At 37.8% G+C, this 16,372-nt stretch overlaps 1 protein-coding gene across 9 annotated transcripts in view; it reads left to right on the forward strand.

The window, feature by feature from the left end:
• The window catches only part of PATJ (PATJ crumbs cell polarity complex component), a 399,437-nt gene that overhangs the window by 103,213 nt on the left and 279,852 nt on the right, over positions 1 to 16,372 (forward strand). For all 9 annotated transcript variants that reach the window (XR_013757701.1, XM_079103582.1, XM_079103581.1 and 6 more), the window contains 3 exons: positions 1,134 to 1,250; positions 3,055 to 3,462; positions 11,747 to 11,870. Coding sequence is in view for 8 of the 9 variants with exons in the window: in XM_079103582.1 (XP_078959708.1) it covers positions 1,134 to 1,250; positions 3,055 to 3,462; positions 11,747 to 11,870 (649 nt within the window). In the remaining variant the exon portion in view is untranslated. The remainder of the gene's footprint in view (positions 1 to 1,133; positions 1,251 to 3,054; positions 3,463 to 11,746; positions 11,871 to 16,372) is intronic.

The following is a 16,372-nucleotide window of genomic DNA, read 5'->3' on the forward strand; positions in this document are numbered from 1 at the left end:
TAATAATTGTGGAGTGGAACTTTGCCCAGGACTCCCTTAGTGAGCCCAAGGCTGCCAGCAGACTTAGGAGTGGGAGGCCAGTAAAGGGATTGAGAGAAAGGTCAATTTCAAGGCTTTTTTCTTTTTAAACCATTAATTCCTTCTTTAGCATCTGGGTTCTTTTAGCAAAACTACTCATGAGCTGTAGATAGTGATTCAAGAAACCAGGCGTGGCTTTCCTCTGAGGTCTCTGTCTCTAACCCTTTCTTATGGTACGGTGGTGGCTGCATAGCTAACGTTTACTGAGCATTTACTCAATTCATAGAAGAAGTGGGGATAGAGAATGTGAATAAGAAGATCCTAAGTCAGGTTGAGGTCAAGAGAATATAAATATATAGCCGTTAGGAGAACAAAATTATTTTTACTAAGATACATAATATGTAATACTTATACCTGTACAGTTTCAGTTACATTTTCATCCTAACCACGAATTATTTGTCATCTCTTTTCTGCCAACTTACCTCAAATATACCAGATTAAAAAAAAATGAATAAACTGACTTTTAAAATTGCATGGTTCTTACAGTTAAGAGGACAGAACTGGTAGTGGAAATCCTGAGCTAGACAGCTGCGGGCTTTCCTCCGTTCTCTGTGGTTTGCAAGGCCCTGTGTCTTCAGGCTAGTCATTTAGCCTCACAAGCACCCACTTTGCTCATCTGTAAGTTGGAAACTGTGTGGTGACTGGGAGCACAGGCTCATTGACAAGACAGTTAACTGGAGTTCACATTCTGAATGTGTAACTGACCAGCTGTGGGATGCGGGGCAAATGGCTGTGACCCCCTTCTTCACATCAGTAAAATACTAAGAGTTCCCACTTCTTAGAGTATTAATACATTAATTGGTATGTTAAGTATGTTTAAAGTACTTAAATGTATGCCTGGTGAATAGCTACATAGCTATGTAAATCAGGTCCACTCTTTAGGAATTCTTAAAGTTTGAGAAGCCCTAACCTAAATATGTCTTTCTTTTTAATTATGAAAGTAAGTTTGTTTTAATGAAACAATTTGCATAAATTTTGTTGTGTACATGCACAAGATGAGAATTAATCTGAAGAGAGTTTAAAGCTAAACTCATAAAAGTGGTTTATATTTTCAGGAAGACGAGAAAGAAGAAAGTTGTTATGTTTTACATTCAAACGGTAATGAAGACAAGAGTGAGCTTTCAGGAACAATTCTTGATATGAACTCATCTTTAATACTTGAAGCACCCAAGGTATTTAGTAAATTTATTTTCCATTCGAATGATTTGCTGTGAGCTAAGGTTTCCCTAAAGAAGACAGAGCTTGTCCCATTCCCTTGGCAAAGTAGATACAAATTAAAGAACTCCCCTTCAGTTTTTACTATTATTTTTATTTTTTTTTAAACTTAAAAAAATTAACATTATTACTTGTACATATATTTCCACACATGCATAGTGTGTGCTCTGATCAAATCCAGTCTCCCCGCTCTCCCTTACCTGCACCCTGCCTAGTGACTAGTACTCACTACTCTGCCTTCAGGTTGACTTTCGTTTAGTCTCCACCTGTGAGAGAAAACACATGGTACTTGTCTTCCTGTAGACACAGTCTTTCCATCATAGAGCCGTGGGGAGTAGATCATTATGTTGAAAATAGACATGTATTTTAAATGCTGTAGAAAATGGAACTACACAAAAAAAAATTTTCATTTTGAGTACTTTCTTAAAAAGCATTATTTAGTCAAACCCCACTTTATGCTATAATTGTAGAAAGTGTATTTTGGAAGTTTTCTTTTTTCTTTTTTTTTTTTTTTTTTGCGGTACTGGGGATCGAACTCAGGGCTTTGTGCTTGCAAAGCAAGCTCTCTACCAGCTGAGCTATCTCCCCAGCCCTCTTTTTTCTTTTTAAGATAAATTTGTGCTTTTATTCTTTGCAATTAAAGTAAGGTTTTGTGTTGCTCGATAACTAATGTCTGGTGACATTCTTGGCAACTATTTTGGCAATGTCTCACACTGATGGATGTTCCTGTAATGTACATTACATTTTTAAAAAGCATAGACCTTTTTGGTTAAAATTTCTTATCTGTGTGATCAAATACATCCTCTAATTACAATTTATTTTTTCAAATAACCAGGCTGAATTATTTGATATTTAATTTAAAAGCTTCACCACAAGGATGTTTAGCTGCGAGAAGAAAGCAACACAGAAGAGTAGAATTATCTCAGGCGTTTATACCTGGTAATACTTAATGGATAGGGATTATCACTGATGTCTTAGAAGAATTGGATCTCATTGTGTCCAGTGCTGAGAAGTTTCCCAGGGTTAAGTCAGGAGCTCTGCAAATCCGTATATTCATTAGGCATTAGCCAGAAACTCAATGAATTTCTGCACATGTACAACTATTTAGTTTCAGTGGTATGTACTGGCTTCTAATTAGTGAAATTATGAGTTAATTGAAAAGTACACTGTATTCATTCCTTCTTATGCATTTTCAGCACAGATGAAAAATAAATGATACAAATGACTCATACTTCAAAGTAGTGGAGACATACTGCCCATATCTTTAGTTTATCATGTTTTTTTGCACGTTTGAATAGCTGTAATTTCTTTTTAGTTATTTGAGCTTGATGATCCTGATCTTTTCAGTCTTTGCTTTCTTAAGTATTAGTATGAGTAAAACTTGTATTTATATGCTACTTTTTATATTGGGTGCATGGGTTAAATATTTAGTGTGGCAGTTTGACCAAGTTCCCATTTCCAATAGAGAATTTTCAGGTGGTTAATGTATAATGAACCTTTTAGAGTAGTCATTCACCTTGCCAAGGGCAGATTTCTACCTCTTATTTTAATGTTTGTGCCTTTCTGGGTTGGGATAGTTTGGAAGTGAGCTTCTGTTTCTTCTTTGTGATGGAGAAATATAGCTCCTGATCATGTCCACCATGTAGTGCTCTATGAGCTGGTACATTGCAGCTGTGGCAGCATTTTCGTGTTCCAGTCAAGGTACATACTGCAGCTCTAAGCCAGGTGCAGTTTAACGTTTTTTGCAACTTTTACTTACAGGGATTTAGAGATGAACCCTATTTTAAAGAAGAACTTGTGGATGAGCCATTTCTAGATTTGGAAAAGTCTTTCCAGTCTCAACAAAAAGAAATAGACAACAGCCAGGAAGTCTGGGAAATGCACGAATTCCTGACTCCTCAATTGCACGAAGTGGGCGAAGAAAGAGAAATGCTTGTTGATGAAGAATATGAGCTATATCAAGATCACTTGCAGTCTATGGAGTTATATACCTCTTCCAATATTCAAGAGGCCACTCCTGTGCCCTCCAGGCAGGAACTCCATTTTGGTACACAGTGGTTACATGATAGCCACTCAGGTGGAGAATCACCTGAGGCTGGGAATGCAGGACCTGTGATGAACATGTACTCGCAGGGGACATCACAGTACAGCTACAGCCCTGACCACACGGTGAGACATTGTGACTCTGCTCCACATCCTCCCCTCTGCTCCTCTGCCTGTCCCTAACTCGTGTAGCTGTTAAAAAACAAAATGAAACTTTAGCAGGTCTTCTTAGGATGGATCTAAGATTGCTCTAAGATGTACCACAGTGTGTGTGGCCATGAGTATAAACTCATCTCTTGGGAATCTGCCAGCTGCACTTGGATTGGTGTCGTAGTGGGTTTCTTTCTGCTTTGCCTTTTTAGTGACGTTTTTCTCTTGGTTTTTCGTTTTGAGGAAGAATTCTTTTAATATTTTTGATTTTCTTTTAAGTTCCCATTAGGGGAAAAGGTGGCTGTGTATTTCTCACATGGTGTATTTGTCAGGGAATATCAAGGCAAAATTAATGGAAAATACATTGTTACTTGACCATTCAGAGTCCTTTGTGTTCTGTGTGATACAAAAGCAGTGTACACTAGAAAATCGTTTCTGCATTTGAGATAACCTGTCACAACCTGTCAGGAAAGTGTTATATTTTAATAGGTTTGCCCTTGCTATTAAATCACCAATGAACTTTGTTTTTCATAAAATTATACTTAACTAGTCACAAATTCAAATCGTTCACTGGGGACATTTATCAATGTTTTATTTTTGTTTATTTCCTGTCCTGAATTAACTTTTAGGAAAACAAAGTTACTGTATAATGATATTTTTAGAAAAGTAGCTTAGCAGTATGCTTAGATGCAGTAGGCTTGCTCCCCTTGCAGAGGCTGGCGTCTTTGCCAGGATGATCTGCAGACAGGCCTTCTTTCCTCTCCACAGGACCAATAGATGTGCCTTCTTCCCCTGCTGCCCTCCTTTTCCCTCCTGCTCATCTTTTGAGTCCTTCTTCTGGGCAAGATGCTGTGCTGGCTGCGTTTATGGGACTCTAGAGGTTTCCTTCTGATACGAGGGCTCTGGGCAGTCCACAGGGAAGAGATGTTTTTGTAATCTGTGTTGGTCCTGAAGAGGGAAGAGGTGATGCTCAGTTGTCCAGTGTGTACCATTGACCCTACCGCCTTCTGTCTTTGTCAGCCCCGCTTACATCCTAAGTGCTCAACCCCAGACAGATGATTCAGTTATGTATGCAGGTCAGAATTAGAGATCACTGAATATTCATAAATACCTACTTGTTATTCTTTTTTCCTCTATAAAAGAAAAATTTCTTATTTAAAAAAAAGACAACTTGAAATGGTGGTGCTTTTAATATACAAACTTTTAAGGCTACAGATAAAATAGTCATAATATTTACTTTATAAGTTTAGTTAAACATTTGTACTTTAAAATGTTAATTTTTTCTTATTCTCACATTTAATATTCAAATTCTTTCAACACATATTTAATGTCAGTATCTACATTCACTACAATCACTTTTTGATCATTTAACACAATTTTCCAAATACATTATCTTCATTTCTTTCCAGGTTGACATACAGCAGTTTTTTTATTTTTTATTTTGTGCTGCTGGGGATTGAACCCAGGGCCTTGTGCATGCAAGGCAAACACTCTACCAACTGTGCTATATCCCCAACCCTGAGATACAAGCAATTTTTGAATCCATATTGTTACCAAAATTTTATTCTTATCTCAAATACTCATTTGCATAACATTAGTGTTAAAAAAATGCTTATCAGGTTATATTGATGCTTTTCCCAGTGTAACCACTTACTGCATTGTTTGGTAAAGTTTTCTTTAAAAGTCTTATTTAAAACAACATTTAACACTTGCAGTTTGAAGGACTTGCATCCTAATTACCAAATCTGTGTTAAACTTCCTTTCTCCCCTTTATGTCCCTTCACTAATTCAACCATATTTGCTTGTTACAGCCATTTCTTCTACAAAAAGAAAATTTTCTATTTCCCTGAATAAAATCACAATCTGAAATATCAGTCCCATTTGTTTTTTAAATTTTAAAAAATTTATTTAAAAATTTTTTTTTCATACATGTATATAGGGTAATAATGTCTGTCTCATTCTACCGTCCTTCCCATGCACCACATATCAGTCCCATTTAATAAACTTTTATAGATAGTCAATGAATAGTTATAATATTTATAACTATAAGTTTAATGTAATATTTATAATATTATATAATATTTATAATATAATATAATATTTATAAGTTTAAATATTTAAACTTTCATATTTTAAAATCTGTAAAATGTTAATTTTTTGGCCTATTCTTAATTTAATAGTATTATTGTTGTTATTTTTAATATTTTTTTTAGTTGTCAATGACTTTTTTATTTGCACGTGGTGCTGAGTATCAAACCAGGGGCCTTACACATGCCAGTCAAGCGCTCTACCACTGAGCCACAACTCCAGCCCCAATTTAATAGTATTATTTAAGGTTATAGAACATTAATTATTTCAGTCCTAAGGTGTCCTGAGCAGTGTTTTATTTTCTTTAAATAATTATGGATTCTTGCCTCAGGTAGTGATTTTCCTCCCTTCCACAGTGATGACAGTTTAGACCCACATTATCAGTGTGGGCTGGGGTTTTCATTTGTCCACCTTTCATCTTTGATGGACCCTGTGATGATAATTTATTGTCAAATTTATCATCTGGTATAGGTTGAGTATCCAAAATGCTTGATACTAGAAATGTTTTGAATTTCAGTATATTTGGATATGCATAATGAGGTATGTTGGAGATAAAACTCAAGTCTAAACCTAATCAATTTGTATTTCATATATGCTTTATATAAATTGCCTAAAGGGAATTTTTTGGGGGCCAGGGATACTGAGAATTGAACCTAGAAGGTCTTTACCACTGAGCTACATCCCCAGTTTTAATTTATTTTTAAAATTTTAGTACGGGGTCTTGCTAAGTTGCTGAGGGCTGAAAGGTAATTTTGCATACTATTTTTACTGTGCCTGAATTTTGATTGAAACTGTCACATATGGTCAGATGTGGATTTTTCCACTTGTATCACATTCGTGCTCAAAAATTTTCAAATTTTGGAGCATTTCAAATTTCGGGTTCTCAGATTAGGGATGCATAATCTGTAATATTATATAATATTGCAAACCCTGAGAGGATTTTAAAAAATACATTCGTATGTCTTATAAATACGTAATTATCAGTATCTACCTAGAGGGTGCCCTACAAAAGAACATATTATCATTTCTGTGTTGGTTGTAATGTCCATTTTGGCCATAGATAGAGCGATATTTGTGGAGTGCGTTACCTAACTGCTTTGGAGTTTATCACCCTCATATTTCATTTTAGTTGAAGGGTAAACCATGAAGTTTATAGATCTGTTTTTTGTTTTTAATTGTCGGTAAAATACACAGAACACAATTGAACATTTTAATCATTTTTAGGTATAGCATTCAGTGGCATTTAGTATACTTAGATTATTCTTAGCCTTCACTACTGTCTATCACCAGAACTTTTTAATCTTTCCACACTGAAGCACTTTACCTGCTGAACAATAACAGGTACCTATCCCCTCTCTCATCCCGTGACGCCAACTACCATTCTGTTTTCCGTTTAAGAATTTGCTTCATAGAAGTGTAGTCCTACAATATTTATCATTAAGTGTCTAACTTTTTCATTTAGTGGTGTCTTCAGGGTTCATCCGTGTTGTAGCATGTGTCAGAACTTCTTTCTTGGAGCCGGATCATATTCCCTTTATGTTTATGTCAGGAAGTAAAAAAACTTTTCCTCTGTGCTGATTAAGACTTAAGAGCATTAACAAGAGAAAAAGAAAGGGTTTCTATGGAAAGAACAAAGAGGTTTGTTTAGGAAGGGTCAGTGTGTTTTTAGAACAAAAAAGAGATAAGGAGTTCAGTGAGAATGTTGATTTCTGTGGGTGTGAGTCCTGGAGTAGGCCCAGCCCAAGGGAGTTGATGACAGTCTTCTGTCCCAGAAAGTTGCTGCTTTAAATCCTGTAAGAAGGCTTTTTTGGTTTTTTTTTTTTTTTTTTCTGCATCTGTCGCATCACAAATGTCTTTAGCTTAAAATAATCTTCATACCAACTCTTGGGTTCCAAGAAGTTCCCCACGTATATACCACATTTTATTCCTTTTTTGATCTGTTGATAGATGTTGGGTTGTTTCCATCTTTGTTCCTTGTGAATAATGCCGCTGTGAACATTGGTGAATAAATACCTGTTCAGGTTCCTACTGTTGGTACTTTGGGTTGTCAAACTGAATAATCAGAGAGTGCTTCTCCAAAGAACCATATTATTTATTTGGGAATGACAGAGCATTGCAGTGAGAATATGTATGCCATAGTCGACTACTGGTGAGTGCAAGGAGTTTGAGGCAAGGGGAAGTTATTAAAAAGAGACAGATGTACACGATCTACTTGAATACAAAGTGCACTGGTCTTGGAGACCCAAGGCAAGAGTTGGTGGAGGCAGATATTCTGTTAACAGCAGGCTAGCTAAATTGTTGCAGTCTTAAAGAATGTTCAAGGTAAACTTTGTAAATGAAATTTGTGTCTCCTTGTAAGTATGCAAAGCATGGGGTGCACTTAGAATGAAAAGAAATCTTGTGTGGGTTTTTAGAAAGTCTTTGAAAAAGCCCTTATCTCACACAGACTGGCCAAAGCCCTCCTCTGCTCTGCCTTGTCTGATCTGACAAGAATGCTTTCATCTTGATGTTGTGGACTCTCTCAGGGTGTACAGGAGAGGCGGAATTGCTCCATCATATGACGATCCCATATTCGTTATGAAAAAACACAGTTGTCTTTCAGAGCAGCAATTCCATTCCCATTTCCACCAGCAAGGCAGTCTTCTAATTTCCCCACATCCTTGCCAACATTTGTCTGCTAGGGGTGTGTATGTATGTGTGTGTGTGTGTGTGAGTATGAGTATGAAGTGCCATCTTATTGTGATTTTGGTTTGTATTTCCCTATTAGTGACATTGAACATCTTTCCTGTATTTAGAGACCATTTTTATTTAATCTTTGGAAAAGTATCCATCATAATCCTTTGCCAATTTTAAAATATCTGGTTCTCATTTTGTTTGTATCTCCGTAATAAGACGTAATGCAATTTTCATCTACAAAAATATATTTTTTGACTCAGGATTACTTACTTGAGAGAATAATTATGTTATTTTCTTCTCTTATTAAAAAAACAAAACAAAACAAAACTGAATTCATTTACCTAAAGATAGAGCCTCTGAAATGTACCATATTGAAACCTAGGTTTGGATATAAATCCGTGTTTATCAGTTACAGTGCCATTAACTTTTTAATTAATTAATTTAGTACTAGGGATTGAACCCAGGGACACATACCCCTGAGCTACACCTCTAGTTCTTTTCATTTTTTTATTTTGAGGCTGGCCTTGAACTTGTGATCCTCCTGCCTTGGCCTACCAAATTGCTGGGACTACGAGCTTGTGCCACTATGCCTGGCCTGCCATTAACTCTTTAAAAAATGTCTAAGTAATCCAAAACTGTAAAATTTCTTGTTTTCTAAGTACTCAGTGCCTTCCATCTCCTCTTTGCTTCCTTTTCCAGGAATATAACAGGGACGGAGAGAAATCAGTTTTGATAAAAGCCCCGATTCTTTACTTAGACCTGAAGGTGCCCAGTGGGTAGCTGAAAGCAGGATGAAGCTTGGGATCTCTACCTTCATTTTGCATCTGTCTCCTTTACTTTAAAGTTTGGATCAGGTCCCTGTTCAGCTCTACACATGGGCTTGTTAATCATTTAATGGGTAGTCATCTAAGCAGCAGGCTACAGGGTTTATTAGCTCTAACTCTGCCTAACCTATCATCTCATCCCCTTTCAAGACTGAGGCAGGATTTGCTGCATCCTGTTTCAGACCCCTGGAGTGGCACATGGAAGACTTCATTCCTTGTCCTACATCTTCCAGGAAATCACCCCATCACCCCATGGTGATATGCCTCCCCCTCCATAGATCAACATCTCCAGCAACAACTGGAAGCATTCCCCTTAAACCACAGAACTTATCTGGAGCCACCTTGCAGAACCAAAATTGAAATCACAGTCCACCAGACCACAGTTTGACCAAGACTGCTTAATTATGCATAACCATGGTCCCCTGCCCCAATTCTTCTTCTGTTTAAACCTGAAGTTCCTGTCAGTACCCCAAGGCAAGATGGACATCCTGGCTCTCCCTTTGCCTTCCCAGTATGGCCATGTTGACTGAAGTTCTTTTTCTGTTTCTCACCATTAGCTTTTCTGTTTGTTTTTTTGGGCAAGTGACTGGGACTGCTTTATTGGCTCTCCCAGAGTCAACCTCTGGTCTAGATCTTGCTAATAGCTTATTCTTATTTATTTTGTTTGAGACAACTAGGTAGTTAATCTCTACTCCTACATAATTGTTGGATGGAATACTATGTTCTTTAGGCTCCTTTGGGTATCTGAAATGATTGTTCTTATCTATATTCAAAATTTATTTGAAAAAGGCCACTAGTATTTGGTTACACCATTTCACAAGAGAACCTTCTCTTGCTATTGAAGAGAAGGTTCAAGAAGTCTGGTTATAATTTTATAAAAAACAATTTTTTTTTTTTTTTTGTAAAGGACCATTGTAGAAGATGTAGTTCATATTTTTGTTTTGCTAAACAAGATTTCTAACAATAAAGAAGTGTTATTTGGCCGAGTGTGGTGGCGCATGCCTATAATCCCAGTGGCTCAGGAGGCTGAGGCAGGAGGATGGTGAATCCAAAGTCAGCCTCAGAAACTTAGGCCTTAAGCAACTTAGGGAGACTATGTCTCTAAAGATCTGAGAAAGGGCTGGGGATGTGGTTCAGCAGTTAAACATCCCTGGGTTCAATCCCTAGTATCAAAAAAAAAAAAGTTATTCATCTTAAGTGAATTAAGATATATCTCTATGGTAGCTATAGAATTTATGCTTACAAACTCTTAAAAATACAATAAAATATGTATGAAAATTTTATGTTCTGTATCCTAGTCTGTGTGTGCTACTATAACAAAATACCATTAATTACCTGGGTAACTTATAACAAAAATTTATTTTTTCACACTTCTGGAGAAACTGTAAAGTCCAATATCAAGGTGCTGGAAGATTCTGTTTCTGGGAAGGGCTCAATTTCTGGTTCATAAATGGCATCTTCTAACTGCTTCCTAACATGGTGGAAGGGGTGAGGGGCTTCCCTCTGAAGTTTTTTTAATGAGGACACTGATCTCCTTCATGATGTTTCCACCTTGGTGACCTAGTCACCTCACCAAAGGCCTTGCCTCGTGACACCTTCACTTTGGGGCTACACAGGCAGAAAACCTCCATTACCATCCTGGCAGGGTCATAGAATTAAATCAACTCAGGCTAGGTTAACAGAAGGAATGCAAGCAAATTTATTTCACACACATCGTGTGGCACAGGAGCCCTCATAAAGAAACGAAGACCCAGAGAAACAGTTAGAATCTATTACTCATGTCCTGGATTGGTAAAGAATAATAAACTGTGAAAATGTGACCAAAATCATTAGGGGAGGCTTAAGAGATAAGTTATTCTAATGAGATCTGTAAGGGATTCTGTCTCAATTTCTCATCCTTGAAGATACAAATGTTGCCTTTCCTTCTAGGGTAGGGAGAATGGCATCTTTCACACCGAAATATCTGTTTTTGTCTTGTGCTGCTATGAAACAGCATGAAGGTCAAAGCGATCTCCTGTGTCTCAAGTCCTTTTGATTTAAATATAGTGTATTTTAACCCTTTCCAAGTTAGGACTTCAGTGTATGAGTTTTAGGGAGATACAAACAGTTTAGCATTCTGGCAGATTGTAACTTTGGAGAACCACGAAAGAGGTATATAAAAGGAAAGTGCACTGACTTGTGAGGTTTATGGGCAGGTTTTTAGGTTTTTGTAACTAGATGTTCACCAGGCAGATAAGCATACTAGAGGAGGCAGAGCAAAGGATTAGAAATATGAAAATTTGCCTTGTCTTTTGGGATCAGCAATGAAGCTATTTAAGTTGTGGGCATCCGAGCAGCATGATGGGGAGATTGTGTGCTTCCTTACAATCGACAGTGCTTATAATGGTAAATGAATCTTCTATTTCTCCACCTTGGTATGTTTATTTAAATCATATTGTTTACAAAACAGAATTTTTGTTAGAAATGTAGTGTTTGGAAAGAACAGGTTTTACTAACCTTACAGATACTAAATTACTAGGATTTGTCATTGCTTAGCACGGAATAAATTATCCTATGAGCACACCTGTTTGTGGGGTCAGTTCTTCACTCTTATTATCTGGTTTGTATAGCATTATGATGTTCTAGATTTATTCATAAAATACTAATGCTTTTTTACTTTTCTTCCTCTCAAGATGAAAGAACATTTTGGCATGGATTCCCTCCCATCCATGCCCTCCACTGAAGGAAATGGTCAACATAGCAGATTTGATGACATGGAGAATCTTCATTCACTAGAAGAAAGCAGTTTGGATTTAGGTATGTGATTCTTGTTTCCTATAAACACAAATTACAGTATTTGCAATCTTTGTTTTATTTTGTATACAGTGAATTTCTTTGTCATACTTCGATTCATTATGATGTTTTAAATTTAAACCTGCTTATTAATCTGCTTCAGAATATGCAAAAGAATAACCAAGGGTCAGATTTCAACTTAGAATTTTCAGATTCAGTCTTCTGAGAGGGCTGCATTTTCTGAACCTCATTTTGCTTTTTATTAGCAGTATGGATTAAAACTAAAACTAGTTCCTTACACTAAAGTAAGTCTCTACTGATATATGTTAATATCTTTACTGCTATTAAGTGGTATTGTTAGATCACTGAATGGGGTGGTTAAATATTAATAAACAGAGGCATATTTTAAACATTTATGATACATTTCATAGCCATATATTACAGTCAATTTTAGTACATTAATAACTTAGTTTCCATTAAAGTATTCTAAAAGTATTGTGCCTCTCCTTGCCTCTCCCTAATATCAGCACTCACGTACTTTTGAAAAACTGGATTTTTTTTTTCTTTTTGAAAAACTGGATTTTAAAACAATTGTTCTTCATTCAACTCTGAAGTATTGAATGTCATTGTAATATCAACATCCCTAGGTGAGACTGTTTGGTTCCTCCATAGCATTGGGATTTATAGAACTACTGTTCAGGATTTATGCTGTCTTCTACTTGTTATAGCTCTCTCTGAGGAAAAGTCTTCCTCTATGGGCATTTCTGTTGTATGGTGAGTTGTTATAAAGGGGAAGAGAGCTGTAGAAAGTGATGTAACTATTTTATACAAGATCAGGATTCTGTTAAGTATAATCTGCAGAGCTGGTACCTGTCAGTTCCCTGTGGATCAAGACAGTGATTCATGGTTACTTTTGAGTGTCTGTGATTAGATGTGTCTATCCAATTTTTCAAGATCATGTAACTGGGGAAAAATGAACCTTTTTCTTTTGTTCCCAAACTCTCCAGTCATACTACTTTGTAAAATTTCCATTTCTATGGTTCTCTGACAACTGAATCCTCGGACACAAGACCTAACACCAATGAACAGACTGTTTGACTGTCATTGGTCCTTTGTGGCAGTCTTGCCACTGTCAGGACCAGATCTTCTCATGTGGGGGTGGGGGCCTCCCTTGTGCATCACAGCATGCGTAGCTGCTTCCGGGGCTTCCACGCCAGATGCCGGTGATATTCCCTCTCCCATCTTGATTGAATCAGAATGTCTCCAGTCGTCGCCAGATGTCTCCTGGAGGAAAAACTGCCTCTGGTTGGAACCACTGCTTTATGCCCTTAGGACTGGTAGGAATAGCCTGGATATATGGGGCAGGTGTCTGGGGAGTGATACAGGGAGCAGTTGGGAAGAAGATAGGGAATGATCCAGTCCCATTGGATCCGCCTTCTGTTGCCTGTGCTAGTCTCTTATGACTCTGTAATAAGGTACTGCAAACTTTATGGCTTTAAACAGTAGGCCTAGTTTCTCACTGTTGTTGGAGGCTAGAAGTCCTGCCTCAGGGTGCCATCAACACCTATGAAGGCTCTGGGGAAGAATCTGTTCTTGACCTCTTTCAGCTGCTGGTGGCTTCTGCATTCTTTGGCTTACAGCTGCATCTGTGTAGTTGCTGCCTCTGTCTTCACATGGCCTTTTTACCCTTATCCATGTCTTCTTTTCTGTCTCATGAGGACATCAGTCATTGGATTTAGGGCCCACTTGTGTAAGACGATTTTATCTAATGCTCATCTTCTAAGACCCTGTTTTCAAAATCAGGTCACATTTGTAGTTTCTGGGACATGGATATATCTTTGGGACGGGAAGTACCATTGAACATTGCCTTAATCTTTTATTTTGCAAGGTCCTAGACATTCATTCTTAGAGATTGTAACTTTGAGAATGATGCTAAATTCATACATCTTAGGTCTGTCCTCACTGGAAAAGCATTTACTTTTAGGAAAAATTTTTGAGAACCTCAACAATGCCATATATTAGACAGGAATATTTAGATTAGTGCTAACCATGGTGGGTTGAAGAATTATTGGTACAGAATTGATAAAAATTTCATTGACATGTGTATTGAATTAATTCTCCTCTAATTCTTATTTTCCTCTCGAGATCTCTGACCAGCAAATTAGACTCGATTTCAGTCCCAGGCCCCTCTGTACTAAGCTGTTAGCTTGCCATGTCACCAAGGCAAGCCCCTGGCTTCTCCACACCTTTCCATTTCCTCAGTTGTGCACTGAAGGTTTTGGTCTAAGTGTTCAAGTGTTCTCTGAGGCCCCTTTCAAATCCATAGCTTGTTGTCTACTCTCTCAGTAATAAGTAATCTTAGATTTATCTATAGAATATCTAAAAACCGTTTTTGAGAACCTATGTGTAAAGGACTATTCTTAGCCCTGAGAGTAATTGTAATCCAAAATGGTGTATAACTTTGGGCTGGCTATGTAGCTCACTGGCAGAGTACATGCTGGGTTCAAGCCCCAGCACCTCTAAACAACAATAAGAAAACCAAACCAACATTGTATATCTTTAAGTTTCTCACACTCTTCATAAACTGTGAAGCTAAATCTACAAAATCACATGACTAATAATAAAAGCCATACAAGATAAATTCCAGAGAGTTAATACACTTGGTGTTACAGGGTTTCAGACAGAAAGCAATTCTGTTTTCCTGTCTCAGACTGCCCTGTCTTGGATCGTACTTCCATTGAGCCTTGGATGAATTTTCATCATTGGCCTCAAGAGTCAGCGCATGTACTCATTTGCAGGCCTGTCTCGTGCTGTATACTAAGCTTCTGAAGGGCAGGGGATGTATCTGATTCTGTTACCATAGTGTGTACTCAAGAAATGCTTGTTCAATGAGAACGTGATATGCTGCTCATGGAGTTATTCCACAGCATGCCAACTCTCTTACTTTGTTTCCATTCTTTCTTTTGCTCAGTCAGGCAGTCACCCAAGCCTCTCTCTACTTGCATCTTCTTGCCTTTTTTTGGTGCCATTCTGTTTGTGTACCTCACCAAGTAATAAGCCTTTTAAAAATTACCCCATTCCTCTCCTGTAAGCATTAACTTTCATTTATCCAGAAGCATTTTTTTTAAACTTCCCTGTTTTCCTAACCTCTGTGCCCCTGTTATGGCCATTACCTAACGACCAGAGAGGCCCTCCAGGATGTGATTTGTTTTATGGGCTCCTGGGCACTGTGGTGCACTTGGTGAACAGCTCTGTAAAGTGTGTGTCAAGCACTGTGAGAGGTGAGAAATGTGTGCCTGAGCACCCACAAGGGTCCATCAAGGAGGCAGTAGGGCAAAGGGCACGGGCAGCCTCTGCATGAAGGGGTAATGAAACGTTTAAACGAACTGCAGGACCTGTACAGCCCAACGGTGTAATTTAACAGACCGCTTTTACCAGCATAGCTGCGTGGGAAATAGCCCTGCACATAGAACCAGATCTCTGGTTTTAGGCCATCCTGCCTGAGTCTTTCCCCAGCCTCCAGTCCTTACTCGGCATAGAAGAGGCACACTGATGGAGCTTTGACTGTCTCGCAGGGATGGAGGCCCTAGTGGATGGGAGGGGAGTTGTCCGGGGTGGGGAAAGGCAGCTGGGACTTCCTTAATGCTACCTGAGCATGACATTTTTTTTTTTTTTTTCCACTCCATCTCTGCTGCATTAGCAATTGATTACACCCTGATTACAAAGTTTCTGGACAATATAAAAGGCAAAAATGTTTATTAAAAATTTTGTTCAGAATGAAGAAATAAGAGTTTCAGTGACATTTACAGGGAGTTTTAGAAGACTTATCTCTATTACTTAGAGATCATTTCTGATCAATCAAACCCCCCTCCCCAAATATTCTAGTTTACTGGGATATATGCTATGAGTGATCAGATGAATTGATTCCAGTGTGAGTGTGGGTGCAGGTCTCTAACCATGTGCCACAGGACTCTGCACAGTCTTTTTTTTTTTTTTTTTTTTTTTTTAATAAGTGGGAAAATGTCACAGACAGCATATTGGATAGATTCGCACATTCCAGGAAATCAAGAAGCATTTTCATTATGTTGGATGACAGACTTGAGTTCTATAGCAACCTTGATAATCCAGAATCAAGGCATCCATCAAATAAGATAAAATATTTCTTAGAAAATGAAAAGCCATGCTGTTTGGACCCAAAACTTGTCTAGTTATAAGATGGTAAGAGATTGTAATTTGGTTCATAATCCTATCAATAGAGTTGTCTGGTATGGTGAAAAAAGCAGAGAAGTCTCGTACTGGATTTGTTTTTTGCTGGGTGTTGAATCCAGGGCCAGACCAGCACTCTACCACTGAGCCATGTACCCAGCCAGACCAGCACTCTATCACTGAGCCATGTACCCAGCACCAAAACCAAACTTTAGGTTTCAGAGTTTGGTTTCCTTTTCCTTTATAAAGTTTAGCTATTTTTGACTCCCATTCTTCTGCTTGACATAAAAGCAAAACAAAAACAAAAAAACCAAAAAACA

This window comes from Sciurus vulgaris (assembly GCF_902686455.1).
Source record: "Sciurus vulgaris genome assembly, chromosome: 1".
NCBI classification, from domain to species: domain Eukaryota; kingdom Metazoa; phylum Chordata; class Mammalia; order Rodentia; family Sciuridae; genus Sciurus; species Sciurus vulgaris.